Consider the following 14,010-nt stretch of genomic DNA (forward strand, 5'->3'; position numbering starts at 1 on the left):
ATATAGTTTTGCCAGCAGGGCTTTAAAATTAAAAAGTCCTCTGGGCTAAATTTAAGGAACTTCCATGAGTTAGGAATGAGAAAATATTTCTTCACGTCAGCAAAAGTGGTCTGCAACCAGCCTCATGCATTTCAGAAGAGTCTATATTGATCTACAAACATATTGGGTTGTGGTGGGTGGGGAGTTGGGAGGAAGTGTAAAGCTATTGTGTAATTTGAACTATGGTTTCCTTGCACTTTTAGCGCCACCTTCTGGAAACGTTCTGGTTCAGAATCTATGCTTGCCTGATTTTTTTTTTTTTTTTTAATGCTCCTGAGAATTTCTGGCTGTTTTACTGTGTTTGTTCACTTAAAGATATCATGTCACATAGCAGTATGGTTCTCAACCTGTCTGCAGAAGAGAGTCACCTGGTGACCTTTTAAAAATACCAACACTAGCCTCACTCCAGAACCACTGTCAGAGAGGTTTTAATACTGATTCTTTGGACAAAACTAGATGTCATTCAACAAATTACTCAGTTCCATTACTTACTGGGAAAAAAGGTCAGTTTTCTTCCCTGATTGTATGACTACATACACTCACACTATCATATGACTACTTACGGTTAGAAATGAATTCATTTTAGAGAACCCCTCAAGTATTTGTACCTGATATAAAATAATTCTGAGTTACCTACATTTCTTGCTATAGCTTTACTTTCTCTTAATTAAAAATATATATATATTAATTTTAATGGTCAATAGCTTCCACTTGGCTTATTATTATTTTATTTAATTAATTAATTAATTTATTTATTTATTTATTTAATTAGGGAAGGAGAACAGGACTTTATTGGGGAACAGTGTGTACTTCCAGGACTTTTTTTTTTTTTTTTCCCAAGTCAAGTTGTCCTTTCAATCTTAGTTGTGGAGGGCGTAGCTGAACTCCAGGTCCAGCTGCTGTTGCTAATTGCAGGGGGCGCAGCCCACAATCCCTTGCGGGAGTGGCCAGCAACCTTGTGGTTGAGAGGACACGCTCCAACCAACTGAACCATCTGGGAGGCAGCTCAGCTCAAGGTGCCGTGTTCAATCTTAGTTGCAGGGGGTGGAGCCCACCATCCAACAGATGGTGGGCTCGAGGAATTGAACTGGCAACCTTGTGGTTGAGAGCCCACTGGCTCATGTGGGAATCGAACCAGCAGCCTTTGGAGTTAGGAGCATGGAGCTCTAACTGTCTGAGACACCGGGACGGCCCGGCTTATTATTTTTTTTGACTTGGGAAAATATATTAACCACAGACACGCATAGAATCTAAAACAATAACCTACCACTCACAATTAACAAATGGTTGTTTCAAATATTTATATACACATATGTAAATATATATAACATATATATGTATGTTATACAGTTGACCCTTGAACACAGGTTTGAACTGCGCAGGTGCACTTACAAGCAATTTTTTTCCAGTAAATACAGTAAATGTATTTTCTCTTCCTTAAGATTTTCTTAATGTTTTTTCCTCTAGTTTGCTTTACAGTGACAATATGGCATGAATTACATGTAACATAAAAACCATGTATTAATTGACTACATATTTTTTAGTAGTTAGGCTATTAGTAGTTGTTTTTGGGGAGTCCAAAGTTATATGCGGATTTCTGATGGCAAGGGGTTTGGCGCCCCTAACAACCACACTGTTCGAGGGTCAACTGTATATAAAACACTACCAGTAGAGCATAAGAGTTGGTTGGGGAGTCAAGATCAACAAAAAAAATCATTGAGAACACGTGACTACTAAACTGTGGCAATGTCATTAGTGCAATATAATTCAGAGAGAGAGACCAGCGGATTCATGAAGGAGGTGAGATTCGAGCAAGGCCTTGAAGCCAGGGGAAAATTTCGACAGGCAGCAAAACAAAAGGAGAACAATATAGGTGGGAAAACAACATGAGCCAAGGCCAAAAATGGGAATGAGCACAATACAGTTATTTCTAAAAGCCTTTCATGTGGTCTAATAGTAATACCTAACATCTTTTGAGCACTTACCTATATATATCAGGAACTATTCTAAGTGCTTTACGTGTATGTATTACCTTTTTTAACATAGAACAGTCACCAGGAGCACACTGCTCTGATCATTCTTTTCTGATGCCCTTAGACAAGCTGCCATCTCTGGGTCTTAATTACTCCATCTGTAAAAAAAAAGCAGGTAATAATATTGTTCTGTACATGGATACATGCATATAGATAAACACAAGAAGAGACTAAATAGTAAATAATATACCTGTTAAGATAAATTGGTGGATAAATGGTAACACTGTGCTTGATTTTTTTGAGGAACTGCCAGACAGTTTTCCAAAGTGGTTGTGCCATTTACATTCTCACCAGCAGTGTCTTAGGGTTCCATTTTCACCACATTCTCAGCAACACATTAGGCTTTTTGTTTATAGTCATTCCAATGGGTGTGAAGTGGAATCTCACTGTGGTTTTAATTTGCATTTCCCTGATGGCTAATGATGTTGAGCATCTTTTCAAGTGTTATTGGCTATTTGTATAGGTAGCATCTTTGGAGAAAAGTTTATTCAAATCTTCTACCATTTTAAAAACTGGGTTGTCTTTTAATGTTGACTTATGTTCTGGATATAAGTTCCTTGTCAGACATGATTTGTAAACATTTTCTCCCATTCTGTAGGCTGTCTTTTCACTTTTTTGTGTCCGTTGAAGTACAAATGTTTTAATTTTGGTGAAGTCTAATTTATTTTTTTCTTTTGTTGCTTGTGCTTTTAGTGTCATATTTAAGTATCCATTGCCAAAGCCGAGGTCACGAAGGGCTAGCCCTGTGTTTTCTTCTAAGAGTTTTATAGTTTGTGTTTACATTTAGGTCTTTGATCTATTTTGAGCCAAATTTTTGTACACGGTGTGAGGTTAAGGGTCCAGCTTCATTCTTTTGCATGAGGCAGGCTATCCAGTTGTCCCAGCACCATTTGTAGAAAAGACTATTCTTTCTCCATTGAATGGTCTTGGCAATATTGTTGAAAATTAGTTGGGCATTAATAAATGGCTTTATTTCTGGACTCTCAATTCTGTTTCATTGATCTATTTGTGTACTCTTATGTTAGAACTATGCTGTCTTGACTATTGTAGCTTTGTAGTTAAGATTTTAAATCAGAAATGTGATTCCTCTTTGTTCTTTTTCGAAATTGTTTTGGCTATTCTGGGTTTCTTGAGTTTCCATATGAATTTTAGCATCAGCTTGTCAATTTCTACAAAAATCCAGCTGGGATTCTGATAGGAATTACGGTTAATCTATAGATCAAGTTGAGAAGTATTACCATCTTAACAATATCAAGTCTTCTGATCCATGAACATGGGATAGTCCTTCCACTTATTTAAATCTTCTTTAATTTCTTTCAATGATATTTTGTCATTTTCAGAGAATATGTTTTGCATTTCTTTTGTTAAATTTATCCTCAAGTATTTTATTCCTTTTGCTGCTATTGTAAAGGAAATTGTTTTCTTAATTTCATGTGCAGATTTTTCATTGCTAGTGTATAGAAATAAATTGATTTTTGTATATTGATCTTGTATCCTGAAATCTTGCTGAACTTAACTATATGTTCTAACAGTTTTTTAGTGGATTTCTTACGATTTTCTATAACAAGAGCATGTCATCTATGAATACAGTTTTACTTCTTTTTCAATTTGAATGCATTTAATTGCATTTTCTGGCATGGGAGACAAATTGCAAACCAACAAAAAAGAAAAATATCGTAGTAATAATGTCATATTTGTACAGAAATAAAACATGATGAAAGTGACAGAAAGAGCTACTTTAGATTGAGTACATGGAAATGCCTACTGTGAGGAAATGACATCTAAACAAAAATCTGAATTATGAATCTTCTAGACAGTGTGAACAGCTAATGTGAAGGAACTTAAAGGTGGGAATAAGCTTACTTATTGGGGGAATAGGTAGGCTAATGAGATTGAAATGTAATAAACAAGAGGGGAAAGGAGGTCTGCGAGGCAGTGAGGGGTTAGGCCCGTAGGACTTTGTAAAACTGAACAAAGGAAGTTGGATTTTATTCTAGGTTTGATGGAGTGCTACGAGAGTGTTAAGCAGGGGAGTGATGTGATCTGATTCATACTTCAAAATCACTACAGTTGCTTTGTGAATAGCAGGCTGGAGTGGAAGCAGGGAATCACTTAGGAGACTTTTGCAGAAGATATTAATGATTGAAAAGGTGGTAACAGAGATGGAGAGAAGCAAATGGTTGTGGAGTATGTATGGGACTTGTTAATGAACTGAATGTGGGGAGTGAAGAAAATACAAGAATAAGGAATAATTTCTAGATATTTGGCTTGGTACGTAGGTGGGCAGTAGCACCATTTACTAAGCTGGGGAAGACTGGGCTTGAACAAGCAGGGTGTTGTGGGGGTGTTGGGGAAATACATCACAAGTTGTTTTGGTTAATGTTAAACTAGAGATACTTACTGGTATTCCCAGTACAAATGTCAAGTAGATGGTTGGATAAACAAGACTGGAACTACAGGAAGTGAGCTGGGTGACCTGTTTTCAGCTTAAAGGAGCTGCCAGTGAGCCAGGAGAAATGTTTCAGGCAATCCAAGGCAAAATTGTTTCAAGAAGGTGTTGGAATCTGCTGCTAGGCCCAGATTCCAAATCCCAGTGTGTGGGTTACTTTACTTCTTTGAACTTTCTTCTGCACCTATATAATGGGGATAATACCTGCTTTGGGGGGTTTATCGTGAGACTAAAGGAGATATGGCATATAAGACAGCACATGTGATCCTCGGCATATACATTTAACAACTACCATTCTACACCATCTCTAGTTTAATCGAACTGGCCTTGTCATAGACAAAGAGTAAGAGCCAAACTACCTGCATTTTCTCAAGGAAAGATATACCTTGGCTGGAGAGCTGCTATAAGACTATGGTGTAGTCTTTACTCTTCTTCAGTAAACCTCTTTGAAAACAGCACAGTCAGAAAATTGTTTTCCTACCTAGTTCTTTCTACAAATGTTGTTGTCTCTGCCTAAATAAGGCAAGACATTTAGTACAATAAAGTAACAAATGATGCTATAACAACCACCAAAGTATTAGGTGTCTCTTTTCTTTCTTGCACTAAATACACACAAATATATAAGTCTTAGCAACTCAAGTTATAGGAAGATGGATATCAAACTATCATCTTAAAGAATTTAAGTCAACTTTCTATATATTAAAATACTAAAATAACAATGCAACAACAATAATAGCTAACATTTATGAAGGGCTTACTATTAGCGAGAAAGTATTGTGCTAATTGTCCTATATCTATGTCATTTTATCCCTCAACAATCCTATAAGGATGGGAATAAATATCTTCATATCATCTTCTCCAATAGATAAGCTTTAAATGAGAGTGGGAAAGTTAACCGACTAGAATTGGACTTGCCAGGTATTCCAGTGCCTTTTAACAGAAAGGTGTGAGAAGGTGAGATTCATAACAGCTCCTCAATGAATAGTTGAAGGTTGGCTAAAGAATTAATTCCAGGTATTTAAGATGAAAGGTATTTTGTTTGTTTGTTTGTTTTTACACTAAAATTTGCCTTCAGCAGATTAGCATGACTGGGCTTCAGCCTCAGCTTCCAAAACAATTAGCATATCTCACAATACATTCAGAAGAAGGAAAACAAACAAAATGATGCAACAGGGTAGAATCAGCATTGTTATCTGATAATCTTTTGCAGTATTTTATCCCTTAAATATTTTACTCAATCTTTACTAGGATAATCTCATTTTTAAAAACAATCTTGGGGTGGCCAGTTGGCTAGAGTGCAGTGCTCATAACACCAAGGTCGCAGGTTCGATTCCCACATGGGCCAGTGAGCTGCCCCCTCCACAACTAGTCATTGAAAACAATGACTTGTCTTGGAGCTGATGGGACCTGGAAAAACACACTGTTCCCCAATCTTCCCCAATAAAAATAAGTAAATAAATAAAACGAAAAAAATCTTAAAATTTACAAAATTCACTTTTTTCATAAAAACCTATGATCTGGAACCCACCCTGACCTTTCTGAAAAAATGGAACAATTCAGATCAAATGACTTTTCAAACTACTTTTGTCATTAATGTTTATTTCTATTGAAGAAATGTAAATTCAGAATTAATGTAAGGTAAAACCTCAAAGCATTTGGCAAAAGAAATACTATTAAGAGTGTGATTAACAACTAAGATGGAAAGGACAACAACTTGAAGTTGAACCGCACCTTCCACAACTAAGATTGAAAGGACAACAACTTGACTTGGAAAAAAGTCCTGGAAGTACACACTGTTCCCCAATAAAGTCCTGTTCCCCTTCTCCAATAAAATCTTTAAAAAAAAAAAAAAGTGTGATTAAGTTTAATCACACATTAATAAAAAGCACATTCTGAAGAGAATCAAATTCTGATAAATTCTGGTTTGTAAAAAATCAATTCAGTGGTACAGTCCTCCCAGGGGAGAAGCAATTTGCCTTGTTGTCATCAGTTAAAAATCTGGTAGTGACCATCAAAGCACTAAACCTACCTCCTGTTAATCAGAGAATATACCGTGTTTCCCCGAAAATAAGACCTAGTCAGACAATCAGCTCTAATGCGTCTTTTGGAGCAAAAATTAATATAAGACCGGGTCTTATATTATATAATTATATTACAGTAAAATAAGACCCGGTCTTATATTATATTAAAATAAGACCAGGTCTTAAATAATTTTTGCTCCAAAAGATGTATTAGAGCTGTTTGTCTGGCTAGGTCTTATTTTTGGGGAAACACGGTAGTAAACTCAAGAAGACTGGTATTTAGCAGGGCTTGCAGATCACGTATTATAAAATGTTTCTTTTAGAAAATAGAAATTTTATAATCTATTTCAAAAATATCAATTGAAAAATATATAAATTGCAACAGAGTTTCCAAACATAAGTTCAAAACCTTGGCTAAGCCAAACATGTAACATCAAATAACAACTAGCTTAATTTATCAACTAAAACACTCACTAAAAATAATGATTTCTGTATGTGTATACTGAGTGTAACACTTCAAAATTTCAATAGAAATTGCTGTTCTGTCACACATTATCAAAGTCTGTTCCCTACATGATTTGAAGAAATTTCGATTATAAGGCAAATAAAGACTGAAATTAGAAACAGTGCATCTTAAAGTTTTCAGAGACCTACATATAAATAATTTCCAAACACATAATTTTTTATATGCTTATGGTTTGGGACAAATTTTCCCTGAGAACTCTTTCTGCTTGGTTAGAAAAATTAAAACATGATTTATAGACTAGAATTTTATTTTGATTTCTCTTGAATATATGCAATTTTTTTATCCATCTAATGTATTTGGGAATCCTTCCTCATAGACAAGTCTAAAGTAGTAAGTAATTATAATTGTTTTAAAGTGACGTTTGAATGGCTATAGAAATATAGGTGGGTTTTAGAGCCCTGAGAAGTGTACAGTGGGTGTCTCACACAACTGAAATGATTTATTATCCTAACTATCAATGGTTATTCTAACAAATTCAGAATGGCACTAGCTTCACAAAAGAAAGAGGTAATAATCAGGAATTCCAGCTCAGATGACCAATAGATAAACACTAAAAACCAAAAGATAAAAAAGTTGGATTAACATTGTGCTTTCCACGGAATAACACTGAAAAAATTTAACCCTTCTTCCCAACACAGGAAATACCTCACCAGGAAACTTTATTTAATGCAGTCTTGAGATGTGTCACTCCTTAATATTCATGCAAACTTAAAATTAGCATCCACTGGGAATTTCATCACACAAATTGTGGTTCTCAAGCCTGTCCCAAGATTTATAGCCCAAAAGACATACAATAATCAGTGCACAGAAATTCCTGGTTACTTGAGAGTTTAGGCTTCCTTTTTTTCAAATAAATAAATTAAGGATAACAAATATTAGGAGTCTCACTAATGCCAATGGGTAAATACTGACTTTCTACATAGCCTGGCATCACACTAAAGGAAAATCAGATTTCATAAATTTCAAATTTACATTAGATTTCATAAGACCTAACTATTCACTTCCCTTAGCATTATAATTTATGTGGCTTGCAATAATAATTAATAAATAACTTAAAACATTTAGAAGTCATCGTTCTGAAAATCTTCAAGTGAGCAATTTCTGATGTCCAGAAGTGTGTCTTCTGTCCTTTTAGTTATATTCTCAGGTGCTTTATGCAGGACGCCCTTGGCCCAAACGGCTTTTAGACCTAGATTTTTTAAACAGAAAACAGCGTTAGAGGTGCTGCTAAAATGATAGGAAATTGCAGCTTCTTTAGGTTATTATACTTGCTTGACAGTATCAAAGTTTAATGAAACTACAGGTAGCTCCACAATCCATTTTTAAAAACACGTGGAGTGAGATGTATTTTGGAATTCAGATATTTTTTGATTTAGGGTAGATAATATGGTCCATATATTGTATCTTATGGATCTAGATCAGTGTACCAATAATCAAATGCATTAATGTTTCTTTATTGAAACCAATGAACTTTTACATTAAGTGGGATAAATAAAAACTATGCATAGCTTCACAGTAAGGCAGTTTAGGTTTGAAGTGACACAGATGTATAAAAAAAGTCTTGTGGATTTCTGAGCTTTCTGGATTTCAGAATTATAGATTTGGATTTGGATCTGTAGTATGAATGATGAAATCTCAGTAACCCTTAATCTTTAAGAGAAAATTTGTGACATAAAATGACACAGGACCCACAAGTTTAGAGAAAGAAAACAAGGAACAAGAAATATTTCATTGATTTATATAAAGTAATTATATATAACCTATAATCAGTATAATAATTCTGCTAATTCACAGTACTACTATAGCTTCCATTTTTTCAGCAGTTGGGTCAGAATAGAGCCGAATCAATAAACAAAATCTTAACAAAAAATTATACTTTCATTAAATTTTGTGCTTATGACCTTTTAAAGTCTTAACTTTTAAGTTAAAATCTGGTTCTTATTAATGTCTTCATCTTATTCTTGAAATAAAACAAAACCAAACTCAAATTATGTGCTTCTAGTGTCACATAACTTTCCCTAAAAAAAACAAAAACAAAATCGCTTTAAGTCAATAGCATCCTGAATTTGTTTATGCTGATTTACCTTGTGTTTTTCTCTGAGCTGCCTTGCCGTGCACTGACTGGCACTGAGGCCTTGATTTGTGCTTCAAGCCTGGAATAAATACCTCCTGCAAACTGCAGAGTAAAGGAGTAAAATTCAGTTATTATCTTTCCAGAATCAGCGAAGCTGTACTGTATTAAAATGGCATTACTTTTTAACTTAGAAGTAATTTTATTTTGATTTTTAAAATTCAGGCAATTGACTTATAACTTACATGTATAATTTTGCATACATGAAAATTCACCGTTTTTAGCTAACATTTCTGAGTTTTGACAAATGCATACAGTTGTGTAACCACTGTTACAATGGAGACATAGAATAGTTCCATCAATCCAAGAAAATCTCCTTGTGTGTCTTGTAAGTCAACCGATTTGACACTATCAATACTTGGCAACAACTGATCTATTTTATGGCCAGAACATAAATTTTGCATTTTCCAGAACATTATATAAACAGAATCACACAGTCTGTAGCTTTTTGAATCTGGATTCTTTCACTTAGCATAACATATAGAAAATTCATTTTTTTTTTGCATTTTCCAGAACATTATATAAATAGAATCATACAGTCCGTAGCTTTTTGAATCTAGCTTCTTTCACTTAACATAACATATAGGAAATTCATGTTGTTGCATATATCAGTAGTTCATTCTTTTTTACATATACCACAGTTAATCGTTTATCAGGTGAAGGACATTTGGGTTGTTTCTAGTTTTTGGTGATTCTGAATAAAGCCACTTCATACATGTGTGAGTTGATCTGTATGGAGAATACATGTTTAATGTTATAAGAAACTGCCAAACGGTTTTCCCAAGTGGCTGTGCCTTTTGCACCCCTCCTTGCTTTATATGAGAGTTCTCATTGCTCCAGATCTTTGCCAGCATGTTTTAAAAATTCTTTTACATATTCTAGTTGATGTATAGTGATATGTCATTGAGATTTTAATTTACATTTCCCTGATGACTAATGATGTTGCATCTTTTTGTGTGCTTATTTGCCACCTGTATCCTTCTTTCAAGAAGTGTGTGGTTAATCTTTTGCCCACTTCTTTTTACTGGGTTATTTTATTATTGAGTTTTGAGAATTCTTGATATATTCTAGATACAAATCCTTTACGATAAGTGTTTTACACATATTTTCTCCTAACTTTATGGTTTGTCTTTTCATTCTTTTAATAGTGTCTTTCAAAAAGAACAACTTTTAAATTTTGATGAAGTCCAATTTGTCAATTTTTCTCTTTTATGGATCATGCTTTTGGGGTTGTAGCTAAGAAATATTTGCCTAACTTAAGGTCACAAAAATTATTTCCTACGCTTTCTTTTAGAAGTTTTATAGGGAAGTAAAATTTTAAATAAAAGAGTTATTATTAGGGGCAGAAGTTATTATAATTACATAATACCAACACAAATGATAATACACAATATTATCACAAACATGTAATCCTAGTAAGTATATAGGTATTTCTACTGGTATTTCTAGTCATCATTTTCAGCAAGATAACATTTATTTTAGAGCTAACATTTAAGCACTGCATGCAGAGTTGATCAAAATCAGCAACTTCCAGAAAGTCACCCTATGGATAGTCAGCAATTGGTCAGCTGCACAGTTAATCTACTCTTTGTATGACATTACACTTTCAGTGACAATGTACTTTATTATGTGGGTTATAGAGGACCTCTGAACTATGGATAATAAGAGGTGGTTGAAAACTTTTATGTGAATTAACTGGTTAACTGATACAGAATATAAAAATATATACAAAAATTTATTCTTTTAAAATTATGCTTAAAACATCTTTATACTCTTTGTGATGAAAATAAAGAAGGAAGCAATATCTAAGCAAGCACAGTACACTACTACATAATTCTTACTTCTTTTGCTTCCTTTGACTTGAGTCGGTCCAAATCACCCAATCTCATCTTTATTAGGTGCCCTGTAATTTCAGACATCCGCCGTTGATCTGAAGGTAAAAAATAATAAACCTCACTTTTTATGGGGATGATTTATAACTTTTATTTCTTAAAAATGATTGCAATCATCAAGAGTTTATGAAACTATCATTTGGTATTAATTTACAGACACATACAACTATTTATCTTTGAAGAATTTTAAGCAGCAAGTGGCAAAATGGCTCATACATGGATACTCATGCTGTGTTTAAGATTCCTGTAAATCAGCCTAAAACATATTCTGTCATCTTTAGAGTGTAAGGAGTGGGCAGAAGTCAGTCTGAGAGCCCTTGAAACCATAGATGCATAAAACAATACAATATCTACTGGGATTGCCTAGTAATGAAACTTGTTGATGCCTAAGGGAATGTGCTAATTCTGGGCCTTATTCCAGTTGGGACCTTTAAAGCTTTCAGCATACTTCAAAAAGATTCCTATCATTGTTATTTATATCTAATTTACACTCAAATAATAAAACTTAACCGTCTTCTCTTTGTGCATCCTGGTTGAATCTCAGGGATCTCGTGGCATCCCACTTATTCTTCTGCATACTCACACTATTGAAAAAATTAAACAAAAATCAACATTGATGCTTTAAGAGTAGATATTTGATTGGACTCAGGAGCAATACTCACATGAAAGGAGACACATCTCTAGAAGTTGACTAAAAAAAAGCAGACAACATTAAGGCCCCATTAGAACATATTTACTAATTAGTGTTACAGTTAATAATAAAAGAGCTTACATTTATTGAGTGTAAGGTACTGTACCAAGAGCATTACAAGTATTATTTCATTTAAGACTTGAAACAACCAGGTGAGACAGGTGCTATTGTTATCTGTATAATAAAACACGTCTCGAGAAGTTAAGAAACTTATCAAAAGAGAAACAGAACTAGAATTTGAACCCAGCTTTACTTGTCTGATCTGGAAATCCTAGCTTATGCAATCTTTTAGAATTCATCCATTTGTGTGTTAATACTTAACATGAAGATGAATTTACAACTCCTCCAATGTAATTGTGTAGAACTTGTCTCAACTCCAGCCTTTCATACATTTTTTGAAATCCATGGTTTCTCTCTTAGCCAACTGTGGTTATTACTGTCCTCTTATTCCTACCTGGCTTTTTACCCCTTCCCTTGAAGTCATAGGGAAATAGCAATTATTTTAAAAGATCATAAAATATAATTTATTTAAAAATTTTAAAGTCTATTTATCTTATTCAAAAGTCTACTTGCTTATTTTATAGTCTATTTATGTGTCTTATTTTTTGAATAGGTAATGTTGGTTCAAAATTCAAAAAGTACAAACAGAACATATAGTAAAATGCCTCTGTCCCTAGGCGTTCAGTTCCCTTCCTTAGAGGGAAATAATCTTACTACTTTCTTATGTAGCTTTCTGTGTATATACAATGAAATTCATACATATTCTATTCTATACAAATGGTAGCATAATAAGCTACTATGTATACTGTTATACATTTTCCTTTTTTCACCAGTCAGTACATCTTAGAGATCTTTAATATCAGTCTTTATAGAACTTCTTCATTCATTTTAAATTGCTAGTATTCCACTGTGGCATTCATTACTCTTTTTTCAGATTGTTCCTGGCTGTACTTGCTTGCTTATTTCTCAAGATAGCATAGTAATAGATAATTTAGAGTTACCTTCTCCAATGCCTTTTCTTTCTTCTGACCACAGGGTGAAGACATCTGCTTTTTTGGTTGTTTGGTGAACTTCTTTGGCTTCTCCTTTTTCCCTGGTAACAGAAAATCAATGTTATGAGCATAAATCCCATATATTTCTCCAATGTCCTAGTGACTTCCAGACAATAAAAGTATTTAAAAAGATTGTTTTTAAAATTAACAAATTACCTCTGGATAAAAAGTAAGTATGTGGAGAAGCCAACCTGAAAGAGCTTAACGGGTTCATTTTACTATTTTGCTGCTTTCTACTTGGTGAAAACCTCTGGGGAAAAAAATGAGGGCAATGAATTAGAGGTTCCAATGAAATCAAATATAGAAAAATGTTGGGGAAAACTATACATATTTCTCCCAATCTAATTTGAAAATGAAGTCATTGCCTAATTCCAAATTTCTTATATAAAAAATAACTATAATCCAGAAAAACACAATTTGAAAATGGGAGAAGAGAAGAACTCACATAAGATCTTTAAAATGTCTTTTGCTCAGGAAGGAGGTGGGGCTATGAAGGTAAAAATGGAGGTAGGACAGAAACGATCTTGGGAAGAAGCAGATTTGGAACAAATTGTATTCCAGACTGGAGGATTCCTGCAGTCAGTATTCTGAATTTATTCTGGCAGATAGTTTAGTGGAGAAAGGAGAGAGGCAGAAAAGAAGGAGGGGAAAGAAGTATTACTCTAAAAACAATGTTTGGAGGTAAGGAAAATATGGTACATTGGATCACTGTTTCCCAAACATCAATTATGGCAGTGTAAAAAGGTTGCACACTTCTTCCAAAGAAAACAATGAGAAGAACAGAACAAAAATATTATAAACAACCATCTATAGGCATGGCAAATAATCAAAGGTAGGTAGAAATTGAATGTTTACATTTGAAAGATGCAAGAGGTAAGAACTGGGAGTTTGTGGCCTTCTTGCCTGAGGTCACTTCCCAACTTCCCCAGCTCTGGGAGGAAAATTACAGCCTTTTGAGCACCAGGGAGAAGGTGATAGAGTTCAAAGAAACAGAGAAGCTGGAAATTTAAAGGGGAAATTTTAGAAGTAAGAAAGTCACATTAGGGGAGGCCAGATGGCTCAGTCGGTCAGAGCACGAGCTCCGCACCACAGGGTTGCCGGTTTGATTCCCACATGGGCCAGTGAGCTGCGCCCTCCACAACTAGATTGAAGACAATGAGCTGCTGCTGAGCTTCC

At 34.4% G+C, this 14,010-nt stretch overlaps 1 protein-coding gene across 3 annotated transcripts in view; it reads right to left on the reverse strand.

Moving 5' to 3' along the window:
- Positions 1-7,710: 7,710 nt before the first annotated feature.
- SANBR (SANT and BTB domain regulator of CSR) overlaps positions 7,711-14,010 on the reverse strand; it is a 46,405-nt gene continuing 40,105 nt past the window's right edge. For all 3 annotated transcript variants that reach the window (XM_019717359.3, XM_074332023.2, XM_019717368.3), the window contains 6 exons: positions 12,784-12,875; positions 11,754-11,782; positions 11,602-11,675; positions 11,041-11,129; positions 9,153-9,244; positions 7,711-8,257 (listed from right to left, as the gene is read on the reverse strand). In XM_019717359.3, coding sequence (XP_019572918.1) covers positions 8,221-8,257; positions 9,153-9,244; positions 11,041-11,129; positions 11,602-11,675; positions 11,754-11,782; positions 12,784-12,875 — 413 coding nt within the window. In that variant the 3' untranslated portion in view covers positions 7,711-8,220. The remainder of the gene's footprint in view (positions 8,258-9,152; positions 9,245-11,040; positions 11,130-11,601; positions 11,676-11,753; positions 11,783-12,783; positions 12,876-14,010) is intronic.

Source organism: Rhinolophus sinicus, chromosome 2, assembly GCF_057876585.1.
Source record: "Rhinolophus sinicus isolate RSI-liver-muscle chromosome 2, RSI-T2T, whole genome shotgun sequence".
NCBI classification, from domain to species: Eukaryota; Metazoa; Chordata; class Mammalia; order Chiroptera; family Rhinolophidae; genus Rhinolophus; species Rhinolophus sinicus.